Here is a 12457-nt window from a genome sequence, read left to right as displayed (position 1 = left end):
GCGCACGCGCGAGCGCCCGATGCCAAGCGGCGGAAGTCGGAACGAAAAATCGAGGAAACTCGGAATGAGCCTGTGGGTAAGCGAGTAGAACAGGTAATTGCAGCATATATATGTAATTGGGTTACACAAAAAAAGAAAGTGGACGGAAGGAAAAACAGAGTGATTGGGTGGACGCCACGGATGCCGATCTTTAAGCTCGCGTTGGGCACGCGACGCAGCTCGGAGAGCGAAGAAACTGGTAGCGTAGCTCCCGGTATCGATTGGTAGCGCAGGTAGGTCACTTCCTCGATTTTTAGTTCGTGCAGCCACCGCCTGGTGCCGTCGTTATGTGGAAAAAGTCCATTAAAAAACCGCAAAGGACAAGGACAGGACAAAGAATGAACAGGACAAGCGCTTACTAACAACTGATTGTTTAATGCATAATAAGAGAAATACGAAAATGAGAGGAGATTTGATAAATTAAGACTCCAATTGTTTTTCAACTTAAAATGATTAAAAATTATTTGATCAAAATTAGTACTGATAGAAAAATAAAATTAAAGAAAAGCATCCAGATTAAGAAAAAAGCTTGAGGTACCCTATCTCTTTCTCAGACAGTGAAATTGATGGTGTGCTAATAATGCACGTGTCTCCTTTTTCGATTATAGTTTTTGCCTCGAAAATCTCTCTGGCTCTCTTGCTCCGAAAGCGTTAGAGTATTTGCGTTTGATTGAAAAGGGGAGTGCATTTATGGTCTCTGGCATGTATGGCCAAGTGTCCAGACGGTGACGCACGCAGGGAAAGCTCATGCTCTCGTAGTCGCCCATTTATGCAGCGCCCAGATTGACTGACGTACACTCTCCCACATGTGCACGGAATTTCGTAAACGATGTTGGCGTTGCAGTTGATATATTTATGTGTGTGCTGGACTGAGCAGTGTTCTTGTCTTTCGTTCTGGGAGTTGATTTTTGGACACAGTTTTTTAAGTTTGTCAGGAGCTGATGTTACAACCTGTACGTCATATTTTGACGCTATTCGTTTCAAGTTGTGTGATACTTTGTGTTGGTAGGGTATCACTGCCGGGCGCCGTGTCTTATCTCTTCTTCTTTCATTGTGAGTGGTCAGGCTCTCTGCTACATCGAACATTAAAAAACTGGTATACCCAGATTCCTGTAGTTTTTTAACTTGTGCCTCAAAACTCTGCTTGGCTGTGTGGTCGCATGATTTTTGCAAGGCTGCTATGAAGCAGTTTTTTACAATTCCTCTCTTGATTATTTTAGAATGAGCCGAATCAAATGGTAGAAGTGATTTTTTGGACCGTGGTTTGTATGTCCAGCAAGTATGGTTGTCTTCAAAGGACAGCTGAAGATCTAGGAATTGAAGCTTGCTTTCATCTGGTAGCTCATGGGTAAAGCTTAGTCCCTGAGATTGAGTAAGGAACGTGGTGCAGGTATTGTTTACAGTTGAGTCATTTTGTTCAGGTCGTTCATGCAGTAGGACAAGATAATCATCAACATATCTGAACACCTGTGATACCAGGTTTGCTGGGAGCTTCTGGGCTATGTTCTTGTCACATTGGGCTAAGATGATGTTACACAGAACTGGTGCCACGCATGAGCCAATGCATATTCCTTTTTTCTGGATATATATGTGTTGTTGAACGTCACTACAGTGGAGGTGAGGTAGAACTTCAGAAGCTCCATGAATGACTCCACGGAGATACCGCACTGATTTTGGAAGGACACAGTTCCATGGTTCTCGATGCACGCACTAGTTGCCGCAAACATTTCCTTGTGTGGGACAGAGTAAAATTAGTCTTCCACGTCAAGCGTCACCTCACTGTCGCGCCATCTTGTTTAAGCTGTTCTATCAATGTCTGCGAGTTGGGAATCAAAAAAGGATCGTTGATTTCAAGATTTTTAAGGTGGTCTAGAAGGAATCTAGACATAGCTCCCTGCCATGATCCTTTTTCTGTTACCACTACTCGAAAGGGCAACTTTCCTTATGAGTTTTTTCCGTAAAAAACATTTCCAATTGGACACCTTTTGCCGCGGTAATCTGTTTTCTGAGTTAAGTCCAATCTATCGATCCCTTTGACTACCCCTACAGGGTGAGTCAAAGGGATCGATGGCTGTTTGAAGGGACTGCATAAATTAGTTTTAGAATGTATTGAGCAATTTTTTTTAGAAAGGTGGCCAAAGAATGCATTAGTGGTATCCAAATTTCACTGAATAAACTTACATAAAAACAAAGGTACGAAAAAAAAAAAAAAATCATATCCCTACCTACGGCGGCCGTCTGCTAAAGGAAGGTGTCCGATTGGCGCAACAGCTGACAGCACGTAAGATTGCAGGCGGTAGGCTCTCTACAAGCGGTATGCTTGAGCTGTGCCGCGGCTGCAGATGATGACACGACAGCTGGGCGTCCGAAGTGGGGGTGCAGGGCGGGGGCACCCTTGGAATTCGAAAGATATTCATTGACAAGGTGTTTAATTAAGTGGTGTGCTCTGAGGCAACGGTCACACTGGTAATTCTCAAAGGTCTTAAATACAAAAGTGTGAAGGACAAGGACAGAACAAGTGTTTTGTTTGTCCTCGGCCTTTGCGCTTTTGCGTTTAAGATGTTTACCCAACTAGCCCAACAGTTAATTTTTATTCAAAGGAAAGTCTTCAGACGTTGTTCCCGGCGTATCTCTTCCTTGTACAACGGTCCTTGACCTCGGCAATAGCAGACAACGTTTCCGAGCCAGAAGCGATGCACTCTTTTTTTCAGCACGAATTGTTAGTGCACGATTACTTTACAACAAAAAAAGTTAAAACAATTACGATAAAACTAAAAACAGATCTGTTGTCTTCGACAGTTATTTTCAGCTAAATGCCGCCGTCTGCCTTGCATCCTCTAATTGTTACTACATCTCTTGTCTTCAACTTTTATCCATGCTGTTTTGGGATGAAAGTCATTGTCATGGTGCGCTTAGCTCCCAGCGAAAAGTGAAGGTTGCTCTCTGGTAAAGGGGGTGCCATAGGACGAAAGGGATCCACTGACGTTTTCGGGTGGAGTTTCGGCAGTGACCTCCAGGCTCCCCTACAATTCTGCGCTGGGTGAGGCGTGCCTCGAAGGGGAGGGAAACCTCTAACAGAAGCCACCGACAGCAGTGGTCTCGTCACCGAACCCGATGCTGAAAAATGCGGTTCTCGCGTGCCTTTACTGCCGACCCCCACTTGTCTATGCAGAGAGCACTGTCAACATCTATCGGCTCTTGCACCAATCGGTCTCCTTTCTTTAGCAGAGAACTGCCGTAGGTAGAAATTTTTTTGTATTTCGTCTCAGTCTTTTCAATCGGGTAAGTTTGTTCAGTGGAATATTTATCGCAGCTCTACGCTCCCATTCGAGCGCCATTCCTTAGCGAAGAATGTCTTGCGTTTGGCACCTTGTCGCCGAAATCGGTATGCCTACTTTTGCTGTACTTTTTGTTTTGCATGTTAAATTTGCTAATTATGTGTCTACTCAGATTCCCCAAGACTTTCTTCATAACAAATAATATCTGAAAACCAGAGAATGACATCCCCGACTCATTTCAAAAGAGTAATGGTTAGCATGCCTGGCTTGTATATACTCTATGGTCTCGCAAATATTTAGGTTCAATACATGTGCCATAGAAAAAAATTTTGATTTTTTGGTATTTTGTAGAGGCTGCTGCCGTCACCGGAGAACGTGAGATTTAAACTAGAATTTATTTTCAATCACAATCGCAACATTCGAGAGGGTGCCACTTCGGCAAACTTGAGAAGATTGCGCACCTGCATTGCGCCGGCATAAACATATATAAGAAAGCATGCTGCTCACTCCTGTAGCGTTTGTCTCGCTCGCGCTTTATGTCAAAACAAATTGTTGGCGAGCGGCTGTTGGGACCATGTCAGAATAAGCGTGACTTCTGCTTAACGTTTTCAAACGGCACTGGGAGGCGCGAGCGGAGTGCTGTGAAACGGCACTTGAACGTTCTGCAAGAGTGACTTCGGACGGCACTCTAGACGCAACAAATATTTATACCCATAATGCATATTCTTCGGCCTGTGAAGAATCTTAGCTCGACATGTTTAGAAACCAATTTATGCCATCCCTTCCAACAGCCATCATTCCCTTTTACACACCCTGTAGTATGTATGACCTAGTGTACTACCCACGGTAATCAAAATGTTAGCTGCTTCCACTAGTGTCCATCAAAGCACTAAATGTGAAATAAATATATCGCACGGACCTAACAGGTAAGAAGCCTACCTGTACGGCCAGCTTTTTATTTTGGTGCTAATCAACATCTAGGGAGGATGGGACCTTCACTGGTTCACTAACGCCTTATTTCTCGGGTTTCGGCGTCTCCTGCCCGCTGGGCAGCGCCACTTCCTCGGCCGCACCACCGGACCTAAACTTAGGGAAGGTCTCCCACGGCGTAGCCAGGTCAAACTTTCGGTACTCCTGGGTCAACTCTAGGGGCTCGACCACGACCCGCTTGACTTCATCGTCGTAGCGCACTTCCACGTAACCGCTGAGCGGGAAGTCCTTGCGGAACGGGTGGCCCTCGAAGCCGTAGTCGGTCAGGATCCTCCTCAGGTCGGGATGATTGCCGAAGAACACGCCGAACATGTCCCACACCTCACGCTCGTACCAGTTGGCTCCCTTGTAGACGGGCGTCGCGGAGTCCAGCGCCGTCAATTCGTCCGTGTACGTCTTCACCCTGATCCTAGAGTTAAAGTGCAAGGACAGGAGGTTGTAGACGACTTCAAAACGGTACTGCCTGGTCGGCACGTCTACGCCCGCAATGTCCACGATGTTGGCGTACTGGGCGTTGTGGTGGTCCTTGAGGAAGCTGAGGACCGGAACGACGCCCTCCGGAGCGATCATGACTTCCAGCTCGTCGCCTTGGGTGATCTGGACCTTCTGCACGTATTTCGGGAGGCATTCCGCCACGTAGCGACCGAAGTCTTCGAGCTTCTGGCGCTGGACGACTTGAGGTTTGCGTACCGCCGGTCGAGTTTCCTCGGCCGTCGGGGTCGCTTGGGTGCTTTCACGGCGGGCGAAGCTCTGCGTCAGGGACGGGGCTCGGTGGCTGTAGGCGCCGCCGAGCCTCGCGAGTTGCCGTACTTTGCCGAAAAGAAGTGACATCGCCGTGAAATCGGGGCACGATGCCGACCAAACGCGCTGCTTTGGCTCCTACGACCTCCAAAAAAAGCAAAATGGTGGCAACCGTAATGATCAATGATGATGATAACTATGATACTCCGTGCCGCATTGGGAGCGTCAGCGCCGTCTAGTCGGTTAGACTAGAAAGCTGGTAAAGCTTTGTTTGATTTTAAAGAATTTTTGTGGGCTCCGGCTTGAAACCTGAGTCCGTTGAGAGGGATAAAATTGTTCCTGTTCAGGATTTACTGTGACGATTATGGTTGAGCAACAAACAGATAATTTCGTTATTCTGAAAGGATGCACATTCTGATTTTGCGCGGCTTCTGAGCGTGCTCGGTGACGAGAGTAGGCGAGTGACAGGGGTTCGTTTGTGTTGGAAGTTGGAACTTGCGCCCGTTGCCACTTTCTCTTTCGAACCTTTCTGTGACATTTGCTCCTGTTATCGTTGCAACGCGAGGCCGGGAATGACGTTGTGACTTGCGGGCGGGCTCCCATCACCGCTTTAACGATGAGTTACCCGGGAAGCGGCGGCGACCCGCGTGCCGCCGAATCCTTCAAGGCTATTGTAACGCACGTGGCGTCCGAGTTCAAGTGGCTGAAGATCTACGTGCAGCGGGACTACGACACGGTCGAGCAAATCGAGAACTACATGCAGAGCCTGGAACAGTCCCTGAGCACAAAGGCCGGCTTCATGCACCAAGGTCAGATCCCGCTGGGGACGCCATGCTTCGCGCGCTTCACGGACAACAAGTGGTACCGGGCCGTGTGCTCGGCCTGGCCGAAGACGGACCCGACTTTTGTCGAAGTCACCTTCATCGACTACGGCAACCCCGAGATTCTATCGGTGTCGGACGTTCGCCGCGGGGAGGACAACATCTTCAGGACGCCGCCGCTGGCGATGGAATGTTTCCTGGACAACGTCGACATGATGCTCTTCTCGCCGCAGGAGGCTGCCGACGTCGTGGTGCTCGCCAGAGACAAGCTTCTCTACGAAGAGGTCACGGTTCGCGTCCGACGGCACGAGCAGGTCGCCGAGAACTGTATCCGCCCCTTTGTCGCCATCGAACCCGCGGAAGGCGGCGACTTAGCGTCTTTGCTGGACAGTTCGAGTAGTCAGAGTTCCTGCGTCGGCACTCCACCAGTACCGAGCGTCGCCTTCCGCTACCAAAACGTTGTTCTGGGTAAGGCGTACCAGGCGTATGTCTCCCACGTTGAGAGCATGTCCAATGTCTACCTTCATCTCGTCGACAGGGACCCTGCCCAATTCCTTGAGAGCATACAGGAGTTCTGTGCGAATTCACCCTCTCTTCCGGCATCTCAAGTCCAGGAGGGTACAGTCTGCCTGTCTCGCTTCTCGGAGGATGGCCTGCTCTATCGCTCTCTTGTCATTGGCTGTTCGGGAGGCCAGTGCAAGGTCCTATTTGTGGACTATGGAAACCACGAGATCAAGTTGACGTCAGAGTTGATCGTCCTTCCGCACGAATTCCTGGATGAGCCCGTCTTTGCGGTGCGCTGTACGGCCGTCAGCACGGGCTTGGACAAGGCGACGTTCGAGTCGCTGACTGCGGATGCCGCCTTTACATGCCGATTCGTCCAGGCACCCAGCGTGGGAATGTACGAGGCGGAGTTCCCGGATCTTGCACCACCCACTCGGACCAACCCGGCCGTCCAGGGACAAATTCGTCTGCAGAAGCTCTGTCTAGATGCAGGGAACGGGCACGTTATGTACGTCTCGTTTTTCGAGTCCGTCAAAGTTATGTACGCCCAGCTGAAGGAGATGGTCGAAGAAATTGAGCAGATCTCGGAACAGCTTGCCCACGAGAGTCCCTCAATGCCTCCAATGTCTCCGTCAGATCTTTCGTCCGGTTTGGGCGTAGCGTGTAAGTACGAGAACATCTGGTACAGGGCGGAAGTCCTCGGCATGAACGGAGCCAAAGTTCAAGTCTGGCTCGCAGACTACGGGGACACTGTGCTCCTGGAGCTTACGGATTTGAGACACCTCGACCCAAAGTACACGCTGCAGCCAGCTTACGCTGTCAAGCTCAGCCTCGTAGGGCTCGAGTGTGACCCACAGTCCGCGGACCACGTCGCGAACGAGTTGCAGAAGCTGGTCCTCGATGTGGAGTCCAAGGTGCTGATCTGCGAGGTGCGCCCGGACGGGACGCACATGGTCGACATGTACATCAACGATCCGCCCGTGTCCGTTGTGGCGGCACTCCAGACTGCCGCGCCTAGGGCATCGGTCAAGGTACCGCAACCAAAACTGCTCGCAACGGAAAAGCTGGTGGTCACCAGCGTGTCCCCACCAAACAAGTTCTTCGGGCAGCTGATGAGGCTTCCGGAACAGGACTTGGCCATCCTGCAGGGCAAACTTCTGGAATTCTACAGTCCAAAGCATCCAAACCAGACGTACCAGCCACAGCCAGGTGACTATGTCTCCTGCCGGTTCTCGGAGGACTTACTGTTCTACCGGGCGAAGGTGACCTCCATGGCTGACAGCGGACGCTGCAACGTCTTCTACATCGACCATGGCAACGAGGAGTGCGTTTCTATCAAAGACGTCTTCGAGCTCACGCAGGAGTTGGCAGAGGAAAAGCCAGTGTTTGGAATCCAGTGCGTTCTGGAGTCCGGAACGTCGGAGGCACTCCTGGACTCGGAGGTGGAAGTGCAGATCAGAGGCTTCAGGGAGAATGAGCACACAGTGTCGCTTGTAGTTGGGGCTGGCAAGCCTACTTCATTTGGAGGTTTGTTTCCTTTGTTTTTTGTTCCCCTTGTATGCATTGTAAGATTGTGCTTTTGTGGTCATGTTCATTTTGATTGTCTTGTTGGCAGAAGCAGTAGAGACGTGTGCATGTTTCTGACTAAAGCCCCCGTGCCAACAGAAGTCTACGGTATCTCCAGTTGCACCAGGTTACTCTTAGTTCAGTTGTGTCCAGACTCACTTCAGTATGTCTTTTTGACAGTAAGCAAGTTCCCTCCTCAGTGAACTTTCTGTTAATAGGTTTCCTTCTAAGCAGTGCTGAAAGTCTCCCATAAGTTGCGGGGCATCTCTACTAACTCTGGCAAAGGGTGGGGATCATATTAGGTGCACACAAAACCAACTTGATTAAAACATACGTGTAACTTGGCATGTTTCTTGGAAACAAAACCAGACAACGTGGATTCCTTATTTTGCTCGTCATCTGAGAATAATGTCAGGGTGTCTAGCGACCGGGAAAACTAGGAATTGTCGGGGACAATTTTAATCACCGGGGAAAATCGGGGAATTGTCAGGGATATTGTCAAAAAGCGAGCCCAGTCAGGGAAAATAAGCCGCAAACACCATCAAGTGTCCTGAGCAAAGACTTGAGGACTTGGAGGCAGAAATATAGGCAATAAATTCTGCCTAGAGCGAAGCACGGGCTCTGCTCAACTGATGAAGAGTGCGCTACCCGATGCAACGATAACAACCGACAAATCCAGTCCAAGCCTTGGATTGGATTGAGAGCGCAACACTAGGCTAGATCCAGTTAGAGCTACTATAGATTCAGTAAGAAATGGGAAAGCCGCAGGCCCCAATTCAATCCTAGCCGAAAGTGCATCTGGCGGCCATGCTACCATTTGGTTATTGACGTGTGTGGTTGAGCGTCGTGTTTTTATTGTGTTTTCAAAAGTGGCCTTTTGACTGACTATGTCGGCTGCAAGAAAGTGCTTGTTTAATCCGGACTGGACGAACCCGAATATTTCAGATTATGTAAGTTAGATTATGCCCGTGCAAAATAATCCTCACCGTGCTCAGTACTCGATGCATTGTGTTGTAGTGGTCTTATATAGACCCTTTCAGGCAACATTTCATGGGCGCCGCCATAGCCGCCTTTTAGTTTCTTGCCGTTCCTCCGCGTTGTGTGCTGCACCGGCCACTACCGGAGCTTTGTTTTCGCATTCTTTTACGTTCCGCGTTGAAATCATGTGCTTTCTTTAGGTCTTTTCAATATTTCGGGCTTTTATTTAATCATTTCAACATATCTCTTGTATTTTCTTATTTATGAAATGGAATCGGACAGCGAATGGATCGACAATACAAGATTATGGCTTCAGAGACCATGTAAGTTCATCCCATTCTAACGTTTTTCTCGCTAATAAAGGGCAGTCAACACCATTGCGACATATGCAAATTTCAACTGACGCAGTAAGGCTATCCAGTCGTGCTTCTCGCTGCATATGCGCTCTTGTTTCCGTAAAGCTGACCCGCATGTAAGCGATTTACGGCGACAACGACGAGTCGGCGCCGAAGATTTCTCACTGTTGCCTGTTGCATCGCTCGGTTTTTAGAAAATGTCGCTCACCGTCTTGGTCGCTTGCTCCCGTCGTTTCCATGCGGTTTGCCTCGTCGCGCGACTGCCCGAGCGACAGCGAAGCGGGCTACAGTCGCTTGTCTTTTTGATCGCCGAATCGCTTGCATGCGGTTTATACTTAATATCGAGGCGCCAATGGTTCAATGCTGTGTGCATGGAAATGAATTGAATATAAACCACATGTAAGCGATTTGGCGAGCGACCAGATAAGCGACGGCGACCCGCTTCGCTGTCGCTCAGTCAGTCGCGCGACGAGGCAAACCGCATGGAAGCGACGGGGCAAGCAACCAAGACGGTGAGCAACGTTTTCTAGAAATCCCAAAACCGAGCGATGCGACAGTGAGAAATCTCCGTTGCTCCTCTCATCGCATGCTAAATCGCTTACATGCGGGTCGGCTTTACGGAAACGAGCGCGCACATGCAGTTAGAAGCACGACTGTGATAGCCTTACTGCGTCAGTCGAAATTTACGTATGTCGCAATAGTGTTGACTGCCCTTTATTAGCAACAAAAGTGTAAGAATGGGATGAACTTACATGGTCATTGAAGCCTCATAATCTTGTATCGTCGACCCATTCGCTGTCTGATTCCATTTCATAAATAAGAAAATACAAGAGCTATGTCGAAATATAAATATTAAATGATTAAATGAAAGTCCTAAACATAGAAAAGACCTAAAGAAAATACAAGATTTAAACGCGGAACGAAAATGAACACAAAAACGAAGCTCCGGTAGCGGCCTGTGCAGCACACAACGCGGAGCGACGGCGGGAAACTGAAGGTCGGCTATGGCGTCCCGGAATGCTTGCGAAGGGCGCGCCGACTGGTGGCAGCTCGAGTAACTGACTCGCTGAAAGCGTCTATATTTAACCGCCTCTAGAGTGGCCAAGGAATTTCACCTGAAATTGTCAATGAATTTCAAAAGAATAATTTGCTAGACACCCTGAGTGTCCCTGAAACGTGCCATTTTATTATGCATGAAATCGACGTGACCATTCAACAAAACTTGAATGGGGAAAATCCTAACAATTATAATTACAAAATAGAGTACTTGTGATTTCTTTTTACCCACAAACGAAAGAGAGGCAGAGATCATTTGCACCCCCCGTTTTTCGGGCAGGCTGTTTCATGCAGCGGCGTGCGATTAATTAGTGTTTGATTAAACGACGTTCGATAAAACGGTATTTTATGAAACCTTATTGTTAAACGGGGTTTGGTGAAGGTTGAAAGAAACAATGTTAAAGCTATGGTGGAAAGGGCGGGTCTCGGACCGCCTTTTAAAACGGGCAGGGGAAGGGGGGGGTGTTTGAGGCCATCTCCACTTCAAGCACTGTTCCCAAGTGAACTGGGCTTACATTACAAATGAAGTTAGACTGTACATTTATGATCAGCACAAGGCTTCATTTCACATGCTCGGAGCACACTCGGAGTGTCATGGGTACGATTCCTGCCACATCCCATTTCGATCTGGATGAGCATGGTACGAGCGTGCAGTCACGCTCCACTACCGCACAATGCACATTAAGAACCCCAGGTTAGCGGTTGTACTGTATCGCCGGCGTTTCCACGGCTCTCATTTACTCGGCCACGGAACCGGTTACAGAGCCTCCCAAAACAGTCCGAAGTAATGAGATACCGACGAAGAGGCGACATCTTGCAGCAAACATTGCAAATTGAAAATTTAAAAAAAAATTTTGCAGGCTACCAGTCGGAGCAGACAACGGGAGCGGCCTCCGCTCCGGTGGTGAACATGTCCCACGCTCCGAAGCCACCGCCCCAAGTCATTGCGGAGCAGCGGCTGAATGTCGGGCTGCGCACAACCGCGGACGTGGTTTTTGTCGTCTCCCACCTGGAGTTCTACTGCCAGTTGAGCCAGAACGAGGCACAGTTGAACACCCTCATGGATGCGATTGCCATGGCCGCGACCACACAGCCGCCCCTCAGTCCGGAGTGTCTCGAGGTAGGGGTTTCCTTCCTGGATTTTAGTCAACCTATCGGTTAAGGCATTGGTTCTCAAACTGCGTTCCTAATGGGTTCTCCGGTTTCCTCGACCACCCCTGCTCCCATGTTGCGAGTTTTTACATTTGAACCACTATTTCAGCAGATAAGAGCTGCCCGTCGATGCACAAGTCTAAACCAAGTGCTCCCTAATTTGAGCAATATTTGCAGGATCTGTAGGCTTCTGCGCCGCTTTACTTCATCAATGCCAGTGGGTTTCCTTGGCCGGCGGTCACTCCAGGTAGAAATCCTAGAGATTGAAAAGTTTGAGAAGTCCTGAGCTGAGGTGTCTGGGTGCATGGATGGATATGTATGGCTGAACCCTTTAAACCAGGCGGTGGATTGCACCACCTAGCCAGTGTCTTTAACAATTTCATTTGACTTCTAGCCAATGTGCTTAATAGCAACAGCTAACTTCTTGATTTGTATCGTTCACTAATTATTCGTTCACTCCTGCTATTTGACAGAACTTGTTTGCTTTGTTTCAAATCTTGACGGTATTCACGCAGGTCATACGACATGATGGCACGGATAGAGCAATGCTGGATGGTGGTAGCTTTATCAACCTAAAAAAAAAAAAGGGAAATACAAATACTATCGATAAGAACTTCTATGTATACACAATGACCATAGAAAGTGTCGGTAAGGTCAACTAACTCACGAACAGAGAGCAGGCACGGTGTAAACTGAAAGAATTACCAATAGATAATAAATGTGTCACTGGGAAAGAACTTAGCGATGAAATGAAGATTCATTTTATTAGCACGGCTGCCTACACTGGGAGGGCTTCCAACACAGATGACTATTGACCCAGGAAACCAACTTGTGTCGATTATGCTAACTTCAACGACACCATTTGAAATTGATTGAATGATCAGAAACCTAAAAAATAATGTCGCCGCTGGAATTGATGATATTAAAAACCCTTCCTATTAAGTACACTGACCATAGTTAGTCCAGTTCTATCGAA

The 12457-nt window shown here is 48.5% G+C and overlaps 2 protein-coding genes across 2 annotated transcripts in view; one reads left to right on the top strand and one right to left on the bottom strand.

The window, feature by feature from the left end:
- Positions 1–4222: 4222 nt before the first annotated feature.
- On the bottom strand, positions 4223–5233 carry LOC8040111 (NADH dehydrogenase [ubiquinone] iron-sulfur protein 3, mitochondrial). Its single transcript, XM_002413945.5, has one exon. The coding sequence runs from the start codon at positions 5136–5138 to the stop codon at positions 4332–4334; it is 807 nt and encodes a 268-aa protein (XP_002413990.1). The 5' UTR covers positions 5139–5233; the 3' UTR covers positions 4223–4331.
- A 99-nt stretch (positions 5234–5332) lies between these two features.
- Positions 5333–12457, top strand: part of LOC8040113 (maternal protein tudor) — an 84587-nt gene continuing 77462 nt past the window's right edge. Inside the window, exons 1-2 of the mRNA XM_029974649.4 lie at positions 5333–7900; positions 11190–11449. Coding sequence (XP_029830509.3) covers positions 5665–7900; positions 11190–11449 — 2496 coding nt within the window. The 5' untranslated portion in view covers positions 5333–5664. The remainder of the gene's footprint in view (positions 7901–11189; positions 11450–12457) is intronic.

Source organism: Ixodes scapularis, unplaced genomic scaffold (genome assembly GCF_016920785.2).
Source record: "Ixodes scapularis isolate PalLabHiFi unplaced genomic scaffold, ASM1692078v2 PGA_scaffold8__174_contigs__length_109621045, whole genome shotgun sequence".
Lineage (NCBI taxonomy): Eukaryota > Metazoa > Arthropoda > Arachnida > Ixodida > Ixodidae > Ixodes > Ixodes scapularis.
The sequence above is the reverse complement of the archived record's forward strand: the minus strand, read 5'-3'. Positions and strand labels throughout refer to the sequence as shown.

Coding starts and splice junctions, on each gene's coding strand:
- LOC8040111 (XM_002413945.5), bottom strand. CDS start 5,138: ATGTCACTTCTTTTCGGCAAAGTACGGCAACTCGCGAGGCTCGGCGGC.